Source organism: Otolemur garnettii, unplaced genomic scaffold (assembly GCF_000181295.1).
Source record: "Otolemur garnettii isolate 467f Iridium unplaced genomic scaffold, OtoGar3 scaffold00014, whole genome shotgun sequence".
Taxonomy (NCBI): Eukaryota; Metazoa; Chordata; class Mammalia; order Primates; family Galagidae; genus Otolemur; species Otolemur garnettii.
Genome location: NW_003852409.1, coordinates 4,544,620 through 4,558,590, shown reverse-complemented (window position 1 = coordinate 4,558,590; position 13,971 = coordinate 4,544,620). Strand labels below are relative to the sequence as shown.

The following is a 13,971-nucleotide window of genomic DNA, read 5'->3' as shown; positions in this document are numbered from 1 at the left end:
TTATGTGTTTATTAAAATAGGTTGGATAGGACCTCTTCTTAGCAACTGTTTTTTAGCTGTGTTTGAATTTTTGTATGTATTTCCAAGTAATAAAAGTATATTTATAAAATATTTCTATAGTTGGTACGTTTTACTAATTCCTTCTTCCCGAAATAATATGTACATTTTACTAAGTCTAAATGACCAGAGTCACTAGCTTTCCCAGGTTTAAAGTCATTTCCAAGATCATTTGATTGTACTTTAGTTACAATAGGAAGCTGTGTGAATCCATGTGCCAATCATAACCAAACCCAACCGTTAGTTGAAAGATCAAAATTCCCTCTTGAAGAGCACACAGGGGAAAGGTGGCCGCCCTAAGACAAGAGATTTTGGAGTTACTGGAAGGAAAAAGATACAGCTTATAAACTGCTTCTCTAAAAACCCCTCTTCTGCCCACCTTGCCTGGTAAATTCCTCCTATTCATCCTTCAATGCCTAAGACAGTTGTCACCCTCTGTGGTCCCACAGCCCTTTATTTATGTAGTTGGAGTATGCCGTCTAATTCAGAGTTGGGAGGACTTGTACCTCGCTTCCTTATCACCATGCTAACGCCCTGCAAGCAGAGGGCACACTGATGGTAGAGTAAGAAAGTGAGCAAATGAATGAACCAAGGACGAGAAAGCATCACCCTCAGTGGGAGGGACTCTCCTGCTGATTTGCACATCTGAACTATGATGATTTTGCCAGTCACAAATGTGTATTTAGGTCAGTCTTGTCACCTTGAATCCCATATCCTAATCTGGCTTTGGTGTCATAAGACTTTTTGTCTAATCTCAAAGTGCACACCAACCCAGAGATACAAATTTATAAGAAAACACTTGTGCCCTCGGGCAATGCAGAGTTCTTGCAAAGGTATTGGAGAATTTCCCATGAATTCTGCACATTTTCTGTGGTAAATCTGACCCCTCACTTAACCTTGTGGAAAGACAGACTATGGTGAGGTGACAAAAATGCCATGTATGTTTTGCAAAACACTGTACATATATCATTCAGCAAACGTTAATTGATCTGCTGCAAGGCTAAAGATGAAACTGTTAACAAGAGACTGTCCCTACCAGCAAGGAGCTGAAAGTTGAGTGAAGATCAAAAAAAAAAGGTAAAAAATAAAATAACATTATAGTCACCTTTTTACTCATCTACTTTTTTTGTTTTTCTTTTAGCATTATGGTCTTACAGAATGTTGTAGGTGCTACGTTGTGAGTTAGCCACAGAGCACATGAGGGTGTGCACAGCTTTGGGGGTCAGGGGAACCTTCCTAAAGAAAATGGCTTCTTGGTTAGGAACGGAAAGAGCTATATACATCCTGAATATGTCAGGCTCCCCCCTTCCAGGAGAATTATATTAATAGAGGCTGTCATTCTTCTGTTGTCTTAACGTAATAGTAAAGTACTGCCAGGTACTGCTGACCTGTTGTTTGTCAGATGAAAGTTCACGGCCTTGGCCTGTCTATGTTGAGTCCCGTGTGTTTTACACAAGTTCTTGCTGGGATGGCTGCCGGGAGGAGGTCATATGCTCACTCTCTTGGTACCTTGTATAAACTTGCTTCGGTAGGATTAGATCAATCTTAGAACGTTGATGCTTTGTTTTCCTGCCCTCACCACTGCCAAAGAGGGGAAATGGAACGTGGCATCCCAGGCTATGCACACAGTAAGAACAACAGAACAAGGGATCAATTCTTAATTTGTAATGAGCATGGCTTTCTGACTAAAAACATTTAACAGTTTATTTCAGATATTTTCTAGGATTTAAAGGTATATTTCCTGGACTGTGGCTTATTTAATCCAACTTTTATCCCCTAAATTTGAAACTTTTGCCCAAGTTTGGTGTTCTGGCTTATTTCCTATTTTCTGATTCCTGTCTAACCTTAGGGCATTTTTTTCTGAACCTATAAGTGATCAATTCTTTTCAAACATAGGTGGTTTTCTTTTCTTTTTTTGTTAATTGTTAACTCCACACATATTTTCATTGCCCATATAACTAGGGTGACTGTGTAATTTTTTTATTCAAACTAGAGAGCATTGGTAATAATTTCACCTGGACAACAGATGTAAATCAGGACTGTCCCAGACAAATGGGAAGGTATCACCCCCCTACTTCTAACCTGATCTTATATGTTTTCATGTCTGGATATCATTCTTAATAGATGAAAAATATGTTCTTTCTGCTGGGCACCTGTTACCATCATATCACTTCTTAATAACTAGACCCTTTTAAAAAATAATTTTAAGACTTCTCAATATATTTCCCAAGTCACTGCTCATTTTAGGTGACTCCCTAACACTATTCGTATAGGTACATGATTTTTTTTTATGAATGTTCATTTCCTTTGGGAAAAATTTGTAATAACAGTAGCACCTAACATTTGTACAGCTATGAGCCAAGCACTATTTTAGGTACTTAACGTGCATTAGTTTTTTTTAATCCTATGACCACCATGTAAGATAGTAAGGTATTGAGTTAGAGGAAGGAGAGAGGCTGACCCCCACCCTACCTAGCTAAGTGGTAGCAACCTGTTATAAACAGTAAAGCCTAGAGAGGAAAGAAAGGGAACTATGAAGAATTATTAAATACCAGACACTTTATTCCTTTTCATTCCTATCAGTTCACTGAGAGGCTGTTTGGTAACCTCAGCATTAGAGACCTGGGTTCAAATCTTGACAAACCGCCTACCTCTTACTTTATCCCTGCTTTTGCCCAACTCCAATCTCTGCTTACCTCACAGATCCTTTAAATTACTACTGCTAGACCCTGTTTTGATATTAGTCTATCAGACTATCAATCTTTCTTGGATACTTACTCTTCAGACCCTATAATCTTACGGTAAAAGAGAAAATAAATTAATCCAATTCTTCTCACAGTATTTTTTTGGTGATTCAGATCTCATATTCTCTTTTTTCCAAGTCATGACTTTTAATTGGAAAAAGAGAAATACCCTCATCTCCAAATTCAGAAATTTTTAATTCATGACTTTCAAGTCCTAAAGGTTTCCAGATTTCTTCTGTTACATCATTCATTCTTATTAACATACAAAAGTGGGTACTAAACAAAGATTTGGTATGTCTTAGAATGCTATTGAACATTTCAATATATATCTCCCAAAGAGAAAGAGAGCAGATCTCACATGATATGACTTCACTAATCATCTAAGAATCACTATTAGGAGAGAAGTTTCTTTTCCCTTCTCTATTGCTGTATTTCATGTCAAGAAACACTACAAGAAGCAGATGGTATGATCTTTGACCTGAAAGAAGGTTATAGTATAGTTGGGAAGATCACACCACCACCGATGAAAGACTTTTACCCCTATGAAGTTCTGAAACACTGCAAAATCAGCCACAAGTGAAAATAGGAACCATTGAATTGCAGTGGTCAAGAAATACAAAGATGGAAAACTGGATCACAAAGCACCTGACCACTAAAAGGTAAATTTCATGGACTGCTGTCTCTGGGGGTCTTCAGTGAATATTTAGACAGGAATAAAGTGGGTATTCAATATTAAGTAGGGCTCTCACAAGCAGAGAGGCGAGAAAGTACAAAGCATTTCTTACATGTGGGACAGGAAGACAAACATGCCAAATATACCAAGAACTCCAGACGAACTCAGAGGATTGTAACAGTCGTATTGGACACAAAGCAATATATCATCTGCTTTAAACAATGAATTATTGAATTTTAAATAGTTATAACCACCATATTCCATGTTTCTATCTAACCAGCTTTGTCACTCATCTACATTTAATTCCTTGGCTTTGTGAGGTCACAATGTTTTGAACCCCTGTGCATCCAATTCCTCTGCCATTTGAAGCCCATCACCCCATTTCCAAGCAGGCCTGTTTCTTAGGGCACTGCTCTCATACCACATGTTCCACAAATCCTTCCCCTTCTTTTCCAGACAGAGTTTAATCCTTCCATTACTTGGTCCTCAAATTACTTTATTCATTCCTCTTTTAGGGTACTTATATTGTTTTACTTTCTTTAGGTATCTGAATTGATCACCTTCAATGTTTCTTAAGGATAGAGTCTAGAGGGGTCTAATGTTTTTCTCTATATGGCCCGGCACTCAACACATAACAGACATTCAGTCAAATGTTTATTGAATGAATTAATTTATTGCATGTTTCCTTATTTAGGCACCTCTCAGCTACATAATAAATGACAAATAAATTCAGTAAACCTCACAGAGTTTGTAGAAATTCTCATCTTTGGGCCTTTTCTTGTGCTGACCTTTGCCAATACCAAGTAGTTAACAATAAAAAGGAAAACATCTTTAGGGTAATTAGTGAAACCCAAGTAAACATCTTTTTAGTGATTAACCTTATTGTAAGAAAATCTCAAATACTCGAAGAGTGTATTGAAAAGAAATACGGATGACTTTCTCAAATATTAAGGAAGTTTTTCACAGAACTGGATAATGGTCTCTCTATTCAAGGCTGGATTATGATGCTACTGAAGAATCCTCATACTTTGGGTATCAAATGTGCAGGTGAAAAGACTGACATTATTTTGAAAGTGAAGAAATTAAATGTAATTTCTTATGGTGTAATAAAGGTTTCTTTCTGTAGGAAACATGTTTTAAGCCTGTTCAAGAGCTTAAGTAAATCTCAGCTGACTAGGTTTGCAAAATTAAGCATTACAGAAATCATTTTAGGCCAGAAAAATGTAAACATAGTTTATTACCAGTTTGTACCTTCTCCATAGAAGAATCTTAAAATCATTCTTGAGGAATGTCTGATTTTTCACTAAAAAATCAGATGGTGAGGAGTCTGACGGGATAAAGCTGGGTCCAGAATATAGAAGGCCGTGAATGCCAATCTAAGGGATTTGAACTTTATTCGGTATTCAACAGCAGCCACTAAAAATTTTCCAGCAGAAAAATGAAAACTGACTTGGTTTTTGTGGCAGTGATATGAGGAACCGAGACACCTAAAGTTGGGTAAGATCAAGTGTGGAGTGTGAGGTATCTTTTACTAGAGTGATGGCCATGAATACATTTACTAGAGTGATGTAACTGTTATTTAAAGAATGGAGGGAGTTGGCTCAGCGCCTGTAGCTCAGCGGCTAGGGCATCAGCCACATACATCAGAGCTAGCGGGTTCAAATCCAGCCTGAGCCTGCCAAACAATGACAACTACAACAAAAAAATAGACAACGCTGTGGCAGGTGCCTGTAGCCCCAGCTACTTGGGAGGCTGAGGCAAGAGAATCACTTAAGCCCAACAGTTTGAGGTTGCTGCAAGCTGTGATGCCATGGCACTCTACTGAGGGTGACAAAATGGGACGCTGTCTCAAAAACAAAGAATGGAGGGAGTCAAGCTGGTGATCCTTTAGGTGGCGGGAATCCCTGGCTAAAATGGGAGAAGGCAGCTGTCCCTGATTAAACAGAGCCCAAACTAGAACTCTGACCTGAGGATTTCCCATCCAGTTCTCTTCCCTTTATAGCCATTGCCTGATTTGGATGTTAAAGCTGATCTGAAAGACTGTAAGCCTCAGGAGGCAACCCGATGTGACAGTAACACTCAGTTACATCACTTTCATGATTTCTCCTTAGATCACAGTTATAATTATAGCCCTCAGGCTAACTAGCTTTGTGATCTTGAGCAAATCATTTGCCTTCGACACCTTTTATGCTTTTATTTCAATTTATTTCCTTAATTAATATTGCACATTTATATTTCTTGTCTCCCACAATAAACTAGCTTCTTTGAGGGTAGACACACACTATCTGAATCTTTTTCCACTGGTTATCTTTGATACATAAGAAGTTTCTCTGGATAAGGGTGTTGACTTAATGAATGTAAAAGTGAGACCCACCTGTTATAAACAAAATAAAGTGTTAATAAAATAAAGTGTTAACAGAACCTGAACTTTTTATATTGATTTAGGCTCCAGGGGACACTCCTCTTCTGCCTGTTATTAGGCTTATGATTACTTGATAACATTAGCTAACATCAGTAAGTGCCTACTAGCCACGGCCAATCAAGAATATTTCCTGATTCACAGGAGAACCTTTTCCTCAGGCTTTTTTTCATCCTTCCTAGCCAGTTTTCATGTAGCAGCAATGAGGGGCAGAAGGGACCCTGAAAAACACCTTTCATTTTTAAAGTTAACACAAAGAATTGTTTGGCTTCTGTACTTTCACAGGTGAAGAATATTGTATACAATATATTTATATTACAGGTTTCCTCAATCCTTGGGATTGATGTTAATAGTATCTAGCCTCATGCTGTGCAAAGTGTTTCAGAGTAGGCAGGCAGCCCACAAGAAGCAAGTTTTGGGGATCATAGTATTCTCCCTTTACAGTACTCAGTTTCAGTTTAACCTCAAAGAAACTCTGGCCAGTTCCAGCACACTCCTTTTAAGCCAGCAGGAGAAAAGCAGAACTAAAGAGGGAAGAGAGATGTCATAGGACAAGGGAGTATAATCTATGACTAATAAAAATGGAGGTGACTTTTTTTTAATGTGGTTTGCAAAATGTCTTTGCTGGCAATTTGAAAAGTTTTTAAAAGGGCCTAAGTGATACTAGCATCACCAAAGTGCATGGCATCATTTTAAAATGATTCCCAAGGGCATCATTTTAAAGGATAATAATTTGATTCTATATGATAAATTTGTTTTAAAAAGCATTAAAGTTTATTTTTAAATTATATTAAAAGCATTGTTTAAACAATGGTTATAAGCAAGGAATATGAGAACATTTGTAGGATGTGTGGGTGGGTGTGGGTGGAACACTTTTAATTTCATAATCTAAGGACCAAGTTCAGCACTACGTACTTCTGCTTCTCAGGCACCACTGAAAACTTTGAGGCTGCTGAACACTTGGTGAGGAATCAGAGGTTTTGAAAAAGGGTACAACTGAGTTGGCACATATAGTTTCAAAGCTTATGTGGGTAAAGGTTAAGATGGGATAACCAATCTTAATTTTATGTAGAGGCAGCACAGTATGAGAGAGACAACACTTTTAGTAGCTCAAGAGACCTACTTAACATCCTGGCTTCACCCCTTTGTAGTCAAATAACCCCCTCAAATTATTTAATTCCACCAAGGCTCAGTTACCTTATAACATACTGGAGGAAGTGTCTGGCAAACAGAAGGTATTTACTAAATATCAGATCCTCTGTGAGAGTGTTTTTTTCAAACTAAGGGTCACAACCCACTGGTAGATTATTCAATCAATTCAGTGGGTTTTGCAACTGGCATATTTAAAAAACTAAGACAGGATGCTAACTAAAGCATGCGAATGCAACACACGCAGTGGTGTCCACTGCTTCATCACTACACTGAAGTTTGATTTCAATGCATTTCTACTGTGAGTTACAGCCAAAAAGCTTCCAAGTCTCTGTTCCACAGAGAAGCTTGCAGATTATGTTTCAAAGGACCTTTTACCAAATGAGCTCCTATATAATACCTTAACCAGTTCCTTTCCTTTCTAACTTCTTAGAGCAAAATAAGACATGAATCGGAAGATAAATTTAATCTAATACTGTAGGACATTAAATCCAATTTTAAGATTGGTTTCTGTCATAATGACTATACTTACAAATTTTGTATTTCATTTATAGTTGATTAAACACTTCTAAAAATTTCTACAAAAAAGTTAACTATTACAGACAGTGCCTGTGGCTCAAAGGAGTAGGGCACAGGCCCCATATACTGGAGGTGGTGGGTTCAAACCCAGCCCCAGCCAAAAACTGAAAAAAAAAAAATTAACTATTAGGTTCTGTTATGAGAAAAGAGATACAATTTCTAAATAATCTTAAATTATAAACCTTTTATTTTCAGAGACAGAGTCTTCCTCTGTTGTCCCAGCTGGAGTGCAGTGGCATCATCATAGCTCACTGTAGCCTCAAACTCCAGGGCTCAAGCCATCCTTCCACCTCAGCCTTCAAGTAGCTGGGACCATAGGAACACACCATGCCTGGGTAACTTTTCTATTGTTTGTAGAGACAGGGTCTGGTTCTTGCTCAGGCTGGTCTCAAACTCCTGAGCTAAAGTGATCTGTCTGCCTCAGCTTTCCAGAGTGCTACAATTATGGGCATGAGCCACTGTGACTAGCCAAGTTATAAAACTTTTTAAAAGGACTACAACTTGCCTAAGTCTGAAGAGTGCTAAAGTAATATTCCAATCCTGATGAGCAGTATGAATTAAAGATTTATAAGAATACACAGTGGTGTTCCAAACTGACTTAGTAAAAAATGAGATCGCTCCAAAACATGAACCTCAAATATAGGCCTCTCTCCCCTTCAGGTCCTTATGTAAACCAGCCTTACGTTACGAGTCCCCAGTGCTGCTGCTAAGATAATGGGCCGAAACAGTAGCCAACTTGGGGTTGGTATAGTGGGCTAACATGCAGTAATGAAGAAGGGTAAAACATGGGAAATTATAGAATTCAATGATGAATCTTGATGTAACTTAAAATTTATTTTCAGCTGACTAGACTAGTATCAGAATCACCCTAGAACTCAGGTTTAGGGATCCTGTTTTATATAAGCAACTGAGTAAGTTCTGATTCTCTCTAGGTTTGAACACCCCGTTAAAAGGACAATAAGGACAAAAAATGAAAAAAGATGTTCAAAAACAATTATCCCAGTATAAGACATCCAAGATACTAGATCAGAATCTGGCACTTATTCAAAGTATTTTCTTCTTGGTATTACATTAAAGATATAAATTAGCAGAGAGAAATACCTGGTACTTCCTAGTTAGTTAATAACAAATGTGCTTTGTCTCATTGGAATTCATTGGTAAGATTCGAAAAGTATGAAAGAGAAATGTCTCTTTAGATTAGACATAGAAGTGAAAAGTGGCAATCAATAAGTTATTAAAAGTAAACACAGCAAGGGAAAAGCTAAGTGATAAATGATTCAAGCCCCAGATGAACCTTGGCTCCTGGCAGAGACAGTTCACACCTTCTGGGGTGAAGGTGCCAATTCCTGTCCTCAGAAAAGAGTAAAGAGTAAGGCAAAAGGTGCTTCCTTCCTATTTCAAATGAGTTGGGATACAGAGGGAGGCTGCCTGTATTCTTGGAGATTCTTTTTTCCTAAACTTAAAGTCTTTTCCCCCAGATTGAGATAGATGAAGGGTTGGACTGGACCAGGCTTGGTGTCAACATTGAATGTTGGGATTAGCACCACAAACCCTTCACTGGGTCTGAGTCTTGGCATGGGGCTTTGTCCATCTAGAAGGTGAGAAAAGGTAAGTATGAATGCCATTCTTGGGAAGAAATAGCAGCTGCGAAAAGCAAAAGTGAAGCACGGGAGATAAAAAGCCTGGGGAAAAGGATGGTAGAAACAGAAATGAGGTAGATAGCTAGTTCCTAGCTCTCCTAAAGACTATAGGGCATCAGAGACACCCCTATACAGCAGATAACCACCCCTCAAAATTGGAAGATGCCCCAGGAAATGATCTCTTGTCTCACCCACACCATTTGAACCCAAACTCTAATAATGCTGGAAATATTTGAAATTTTCTTTCTTTTTAACCTAGAGGTTACAGGAAAGAACAGAGATGGGAAATAAGACAAAAAAGACTATGAGAAAAGTCCTTATTACATATGAATAGAATTCACCCCACAAACCAAAGAATTTTTCAAAATTACAAGGGAGGGGCAACAAAGGGCTCTAGATCTTTGAGGTGTCAGGAGACTGGTTGACATAGCAAGTTTGGTGACTTGGCCTAATAAGTCTCCTACCACTTAAAATTCTGTGTTCTGTAATTAAAGAGAGGCAGAGGAAGAATTCAGAAAAGCAGCCACCACTGTCACAAATGAAGAAACATGAAAGAAGTTGAGTCTCTGTTTCCTTACTGTATTAATGTCCTCCACCAGAAAATATAGTTGGATCAAATCGCAATAGGGTTCACCTGTGCTTCTCACAAGCTCCTGATTTCCCTACTTGATAGCAAAGGATCTTGAACTCCCATTCTTTTTCCTTGCCAACAGGCCTAAATCATCTATGAATTCACCTTAAGGAATAGAATTCACCAATTCTATTCCTCCACAACCCAACACTTCTACACATTTCAAGACCTTATCTGGTTCAGTTCTCACCTTTCCAGACAGAAAATTTGCTCCTTGGCAGTCTTCAAACTTTACCTGACAGACATTATAAGTCTTCGGCCCAGTTTCTTAATCTCTAACATCTCCATTAACAATCCAGCAAACAACAAAATAGATCCACTTATCACAGTTCAATCCCACTTGAGCATTTACAGCCACTGTTATCTTGATATACTCATGTTCCAAAAGCTGACTGAGTGTCCAACAGCAGCAAAGGTCCTTATTAGGATAGACATGTTGGCACCAATAATACCAAAGTTTGGTTTTTAGCTACATTTTTTGTCAGTTTGGCTGGGAAGATCTGGACAGCTGGAAGTGAGCTTCTCCATCATTTTCTGTTTCCTTCTTTGTATCAGTTTTCCACCTGTGAAGCCCAACACCCCACCACCAAGTGCAGCTGCAATTCCTGCCACTTTGAAGCCTGCAAGGAGGCCAATGGGACCCCCCACTGCTCCTCCGATGAGTGCACCTGCCACAGGCAGAGCTGCCAGCTTGTATTTTGCAGCCTGTAGAAAAAAAAAAGAAAAGAAAAAAATTCAATTTAGAAATTGAGTTGAGAATATCTGCCTGTGGTGATGTGCATTTTCCTCTCATTACTCCTGGCAATGCCTCTTTAACTCTTGGTACGTAATTAACCTTAGAGATTGTACTTGGTGGGGGGTGGGGGAGAGAGAAGGTATTCCACAGGTACTGCAATTGCTCCAGATCTCAGAACTTAGAGAACTGAGCTACAAAGAGTAGACTGCTACGAATTGATTTTACTTGCAAAACAATCAATTCACTGACTATCTAGCAGGCTTATTTAAACAGTTTCAGCAGTCACAGATCCCGCTAAAGCTTTTATTTTGCACAGAGATTATTCTGTTGCTTTGTGCCTGGGGTTAAAAGCAACATCTCATGGAAAATATTAATAGATGGTCCCACTCCACGCGTGCTGTCACATACCTTACACTTTTACCCTGACTGGATTCTTGCAACCCTCTCACTCCTCCCTGAACCTCTGCAAATAGTCCCTTATAACACCAAATGCCTTTTTGTGGGTTATGGTTTATTCTGTCTTTGAAGGAATTTCTATTATGACAGAATGAATCTTAGAGTAGAATATTACAACCACTGATTTCTTGCACTACCTATGTGTCGTTTCTTCCTTATTTCCTTAATTGCTGGTTCCCTCAACATTGAAGAGAGCCGATCAATTGGGTTAATACTAGAGATTCCTGTGAGCCAGAGTACCATTGATTTGTCAGCAGGAGCAGAATCTTACCTTCCCCAAGTTTTTGGTTCCCTCTTCAACATTCACAGCAGCACTGTTGACATGGTCTGCAATGCTGTCAATCTTCTCCTGCTGAGACTAGATGCAAAGGAATTATGAGTGAGCGTTCCTGCTGGGGAGCAGCAGGGAGCCAACACACACTATTTTAATTCCTGTAATCAGGGCCCCAGGTACTGCAGCCTTGCCATCTTAATAGTGGTTCATTAATAGCATCTGATAAACCATGTTGAAAGGACAAATTCACTTTCATGAAAAAAGGGGGGACTTAATTACTAGGTAATAAAAAAATGTGGCAACTTTATAGCAAAAAGCATCTCATACTAAAATTCATTCAAACGTACAAACACATGAATCTACTTTCCAGGAGAAAAAAATCCAAATAAGCATTTACACATCATGTTGGGTTTAGTGGAAAAAAACAGAAAACAAACCAAAAACCCCACCTCTCTAACTTACCTTCTTTGAAGATTCAATTTATAACAGTCAAGTTTACCTTAGGAGTAAAATGCCCTTGATCCAATAAACACAAATTATTATGTTTTAGGAGTAAGACTATAATATAGTTTGATCTCACCATGAAAATCTTTCCACTTGTGATATATGGTAGGAAGCAGTGAATAAATTAACTGTTCTATGTTTTACAACTGTGTATTTTAATACATTTTTAAAATCATGACAAGTTAAAATGTTTCAGATCAAATATATTAATAAAGGATTCCACATAAAATGGCAACACCTGTGCTGGCACAACAGCCACTGTGACTCATATAATAGAACCTATGAGTAGAAGGAATGTTGAAGTGATCTGCTCAAATGCCTCCAGTGACAAGAATTCATGACATGCTGCAGAAACGCATTCTCATTTTTAAGTAAACTTTACTTAGATAGAATTTACATATGTGTTCATTTTAATAGTAGAGTATGGTTTATATATTTGCTAAAATGCTAAATGCTATATATTTGCTAAAATATATAAACCTATGTGAACAACCATACCAATCAATAAGTGCATATTTTAGTTTTATTTTTGTGATTTGCAGAAAAAACGAGTTATCTCTGATTTCAGATAAATGCCACCATCTACAATAAATGTGAAATACTTCAACGTTAATCCTAAAGTATTTGATTGCCCTTATATGATTGACCTCTTCATTTATATTGAAGTAGACATAAATAACACTCTTCTAATTCCAACTATCATTTCATTTGGGGACATGAAGCCCAAACAACCCAGCTAATTTTTTCCCAGGCTATTTCCTATTAGCATTACTGACATCCCTTCTCTTCTCATATGCCAAATATGTACCTTTTCACTATTAGGCCATTGGTGGTATCTTTTCATTCTAGTATTTTCCACCACCATTTTGACATCTCCTAACATAGCCCCTAAAAAGTCTCTTGTCAGTTTCCTCTGAGTATCTTTGTCAGAGACAAGTGCCACAAAGACTCTCCAACTTCAGCATGCCAGCTTTGCTTCAGAAGAGCACCTTGAGAGATTCTTAAAACACAGAGTGCTGGGCCCTACCCCCAGAGCTTCTGCTTCAGTAGTCCTGAGGTGAAGCTTGATAATTTGCACTGCTAATAAATTCCAGATGATGCTGATACTGCCAGTCCATAATTCTCACAAGAACCACTAAAACGTGTGATTAGATTAAAGACACAACCTTTGATTATATAGTCTGTGTTCAAATCCCAGCACTGCCAACTCTGCTTTTGAACAAATTACTCAAGTTTTCTAGGTGTTGGTATTCTCATCTATCAAATGGGGATAATGATACTTACACCTTCCTAAAGATGAAGTGAGAAAATGAGATGTCTGCAAAGTAAGAGGGGAAAACATGGAAAAACTCATCCTGATCTCTCCAAGAAAGTGATAACTCTCATCTTTCTACCAAAAAATATGTTAAACTTTTCCCTATGCTGCTTGAAAGTTCTAGGGCACTAAAACATTAGATCTTTTCCTAGCATTCAGTTTTTATTTTCCTCAGACATTAAACTTCTTTAATTCACCTTTTTTTCTTTTTCCGACCCACAAAAGCAAAAGTGCCAGCACTAATAATATCCAGCTTGTCTGGATTCCTGACACTCTATCATTGTTTCCATTTGGAACACCCCTAAACCCTTTCTACTCTTGCCTGAAACAGTCTATGCTAGCAGATAAATCACTGGCTTAAAAGTTTACCATCAACCTTCCCATCTTGGTGAGTTGAGGGGCAGAGAAAAATAGCCAGTCTGTCTCCCTTCCCTCAGTCCAAAAATAATTCCAGCAAGAGAGCGGAAACTGCCAGGATTATCACCATTTACATACCCCAAGTGTAATCTCAAGGCCTCAGGAAAATATTTTATAATGCTCCCTCCTAAAAAAGGTTAAATGTTGTAACTTGATGACTCTTTTTTAAGTTAAAATTTTAAAATAATTTTAGTTTTTTTTTTTTTTTTTTTTTTTTCCATTTCCCTTTAATGTTACAGCAGCTGAACTCCTGCTTATTGACCAGGCCATTCATTAACCAATTAGGTTCAAGTGGTAGCCCTTAAGTTGTTGTCAGAAGCTGATAATTATCTCTTGTAAGAATCTAACTTCCTCCTAGCTATTCAAATCTTCTCTCT

The 13,971-nt window shown here is 38.1% G+C and overlaps 1 protein-coding gene across 1 annotated transcript in view; it reads right to left on the bottom strand.

Annotated features, from left to right (window-relative positions):
- Positions 1–8,064: 8,064 nt before the first annotated feature.
- Positions 8,065–13,971, bottom strand: part of STX17 (syntaxin 17) — a 74,554-nt gene continuing 68,647 nt past the window's right edge. Inside the window, exons 5-6 of the mRNA XM_023510546.1 lie at positions 11,356–11,442; positions 8,065–10,597 (exon numbers count right to left, since the gene is read on the bottom strand). Of these exons, the coding sequence (XP_023366314.1) occupies positions 10,358–10,597; positions 11,356–11,442 (327 nt within the window). The 3' untranslated portion in view covers positions 8,065–10,357. The remainder of the gene's footprint in view (positions 10,598–11,355; positions 11,443–13,971) is intronic.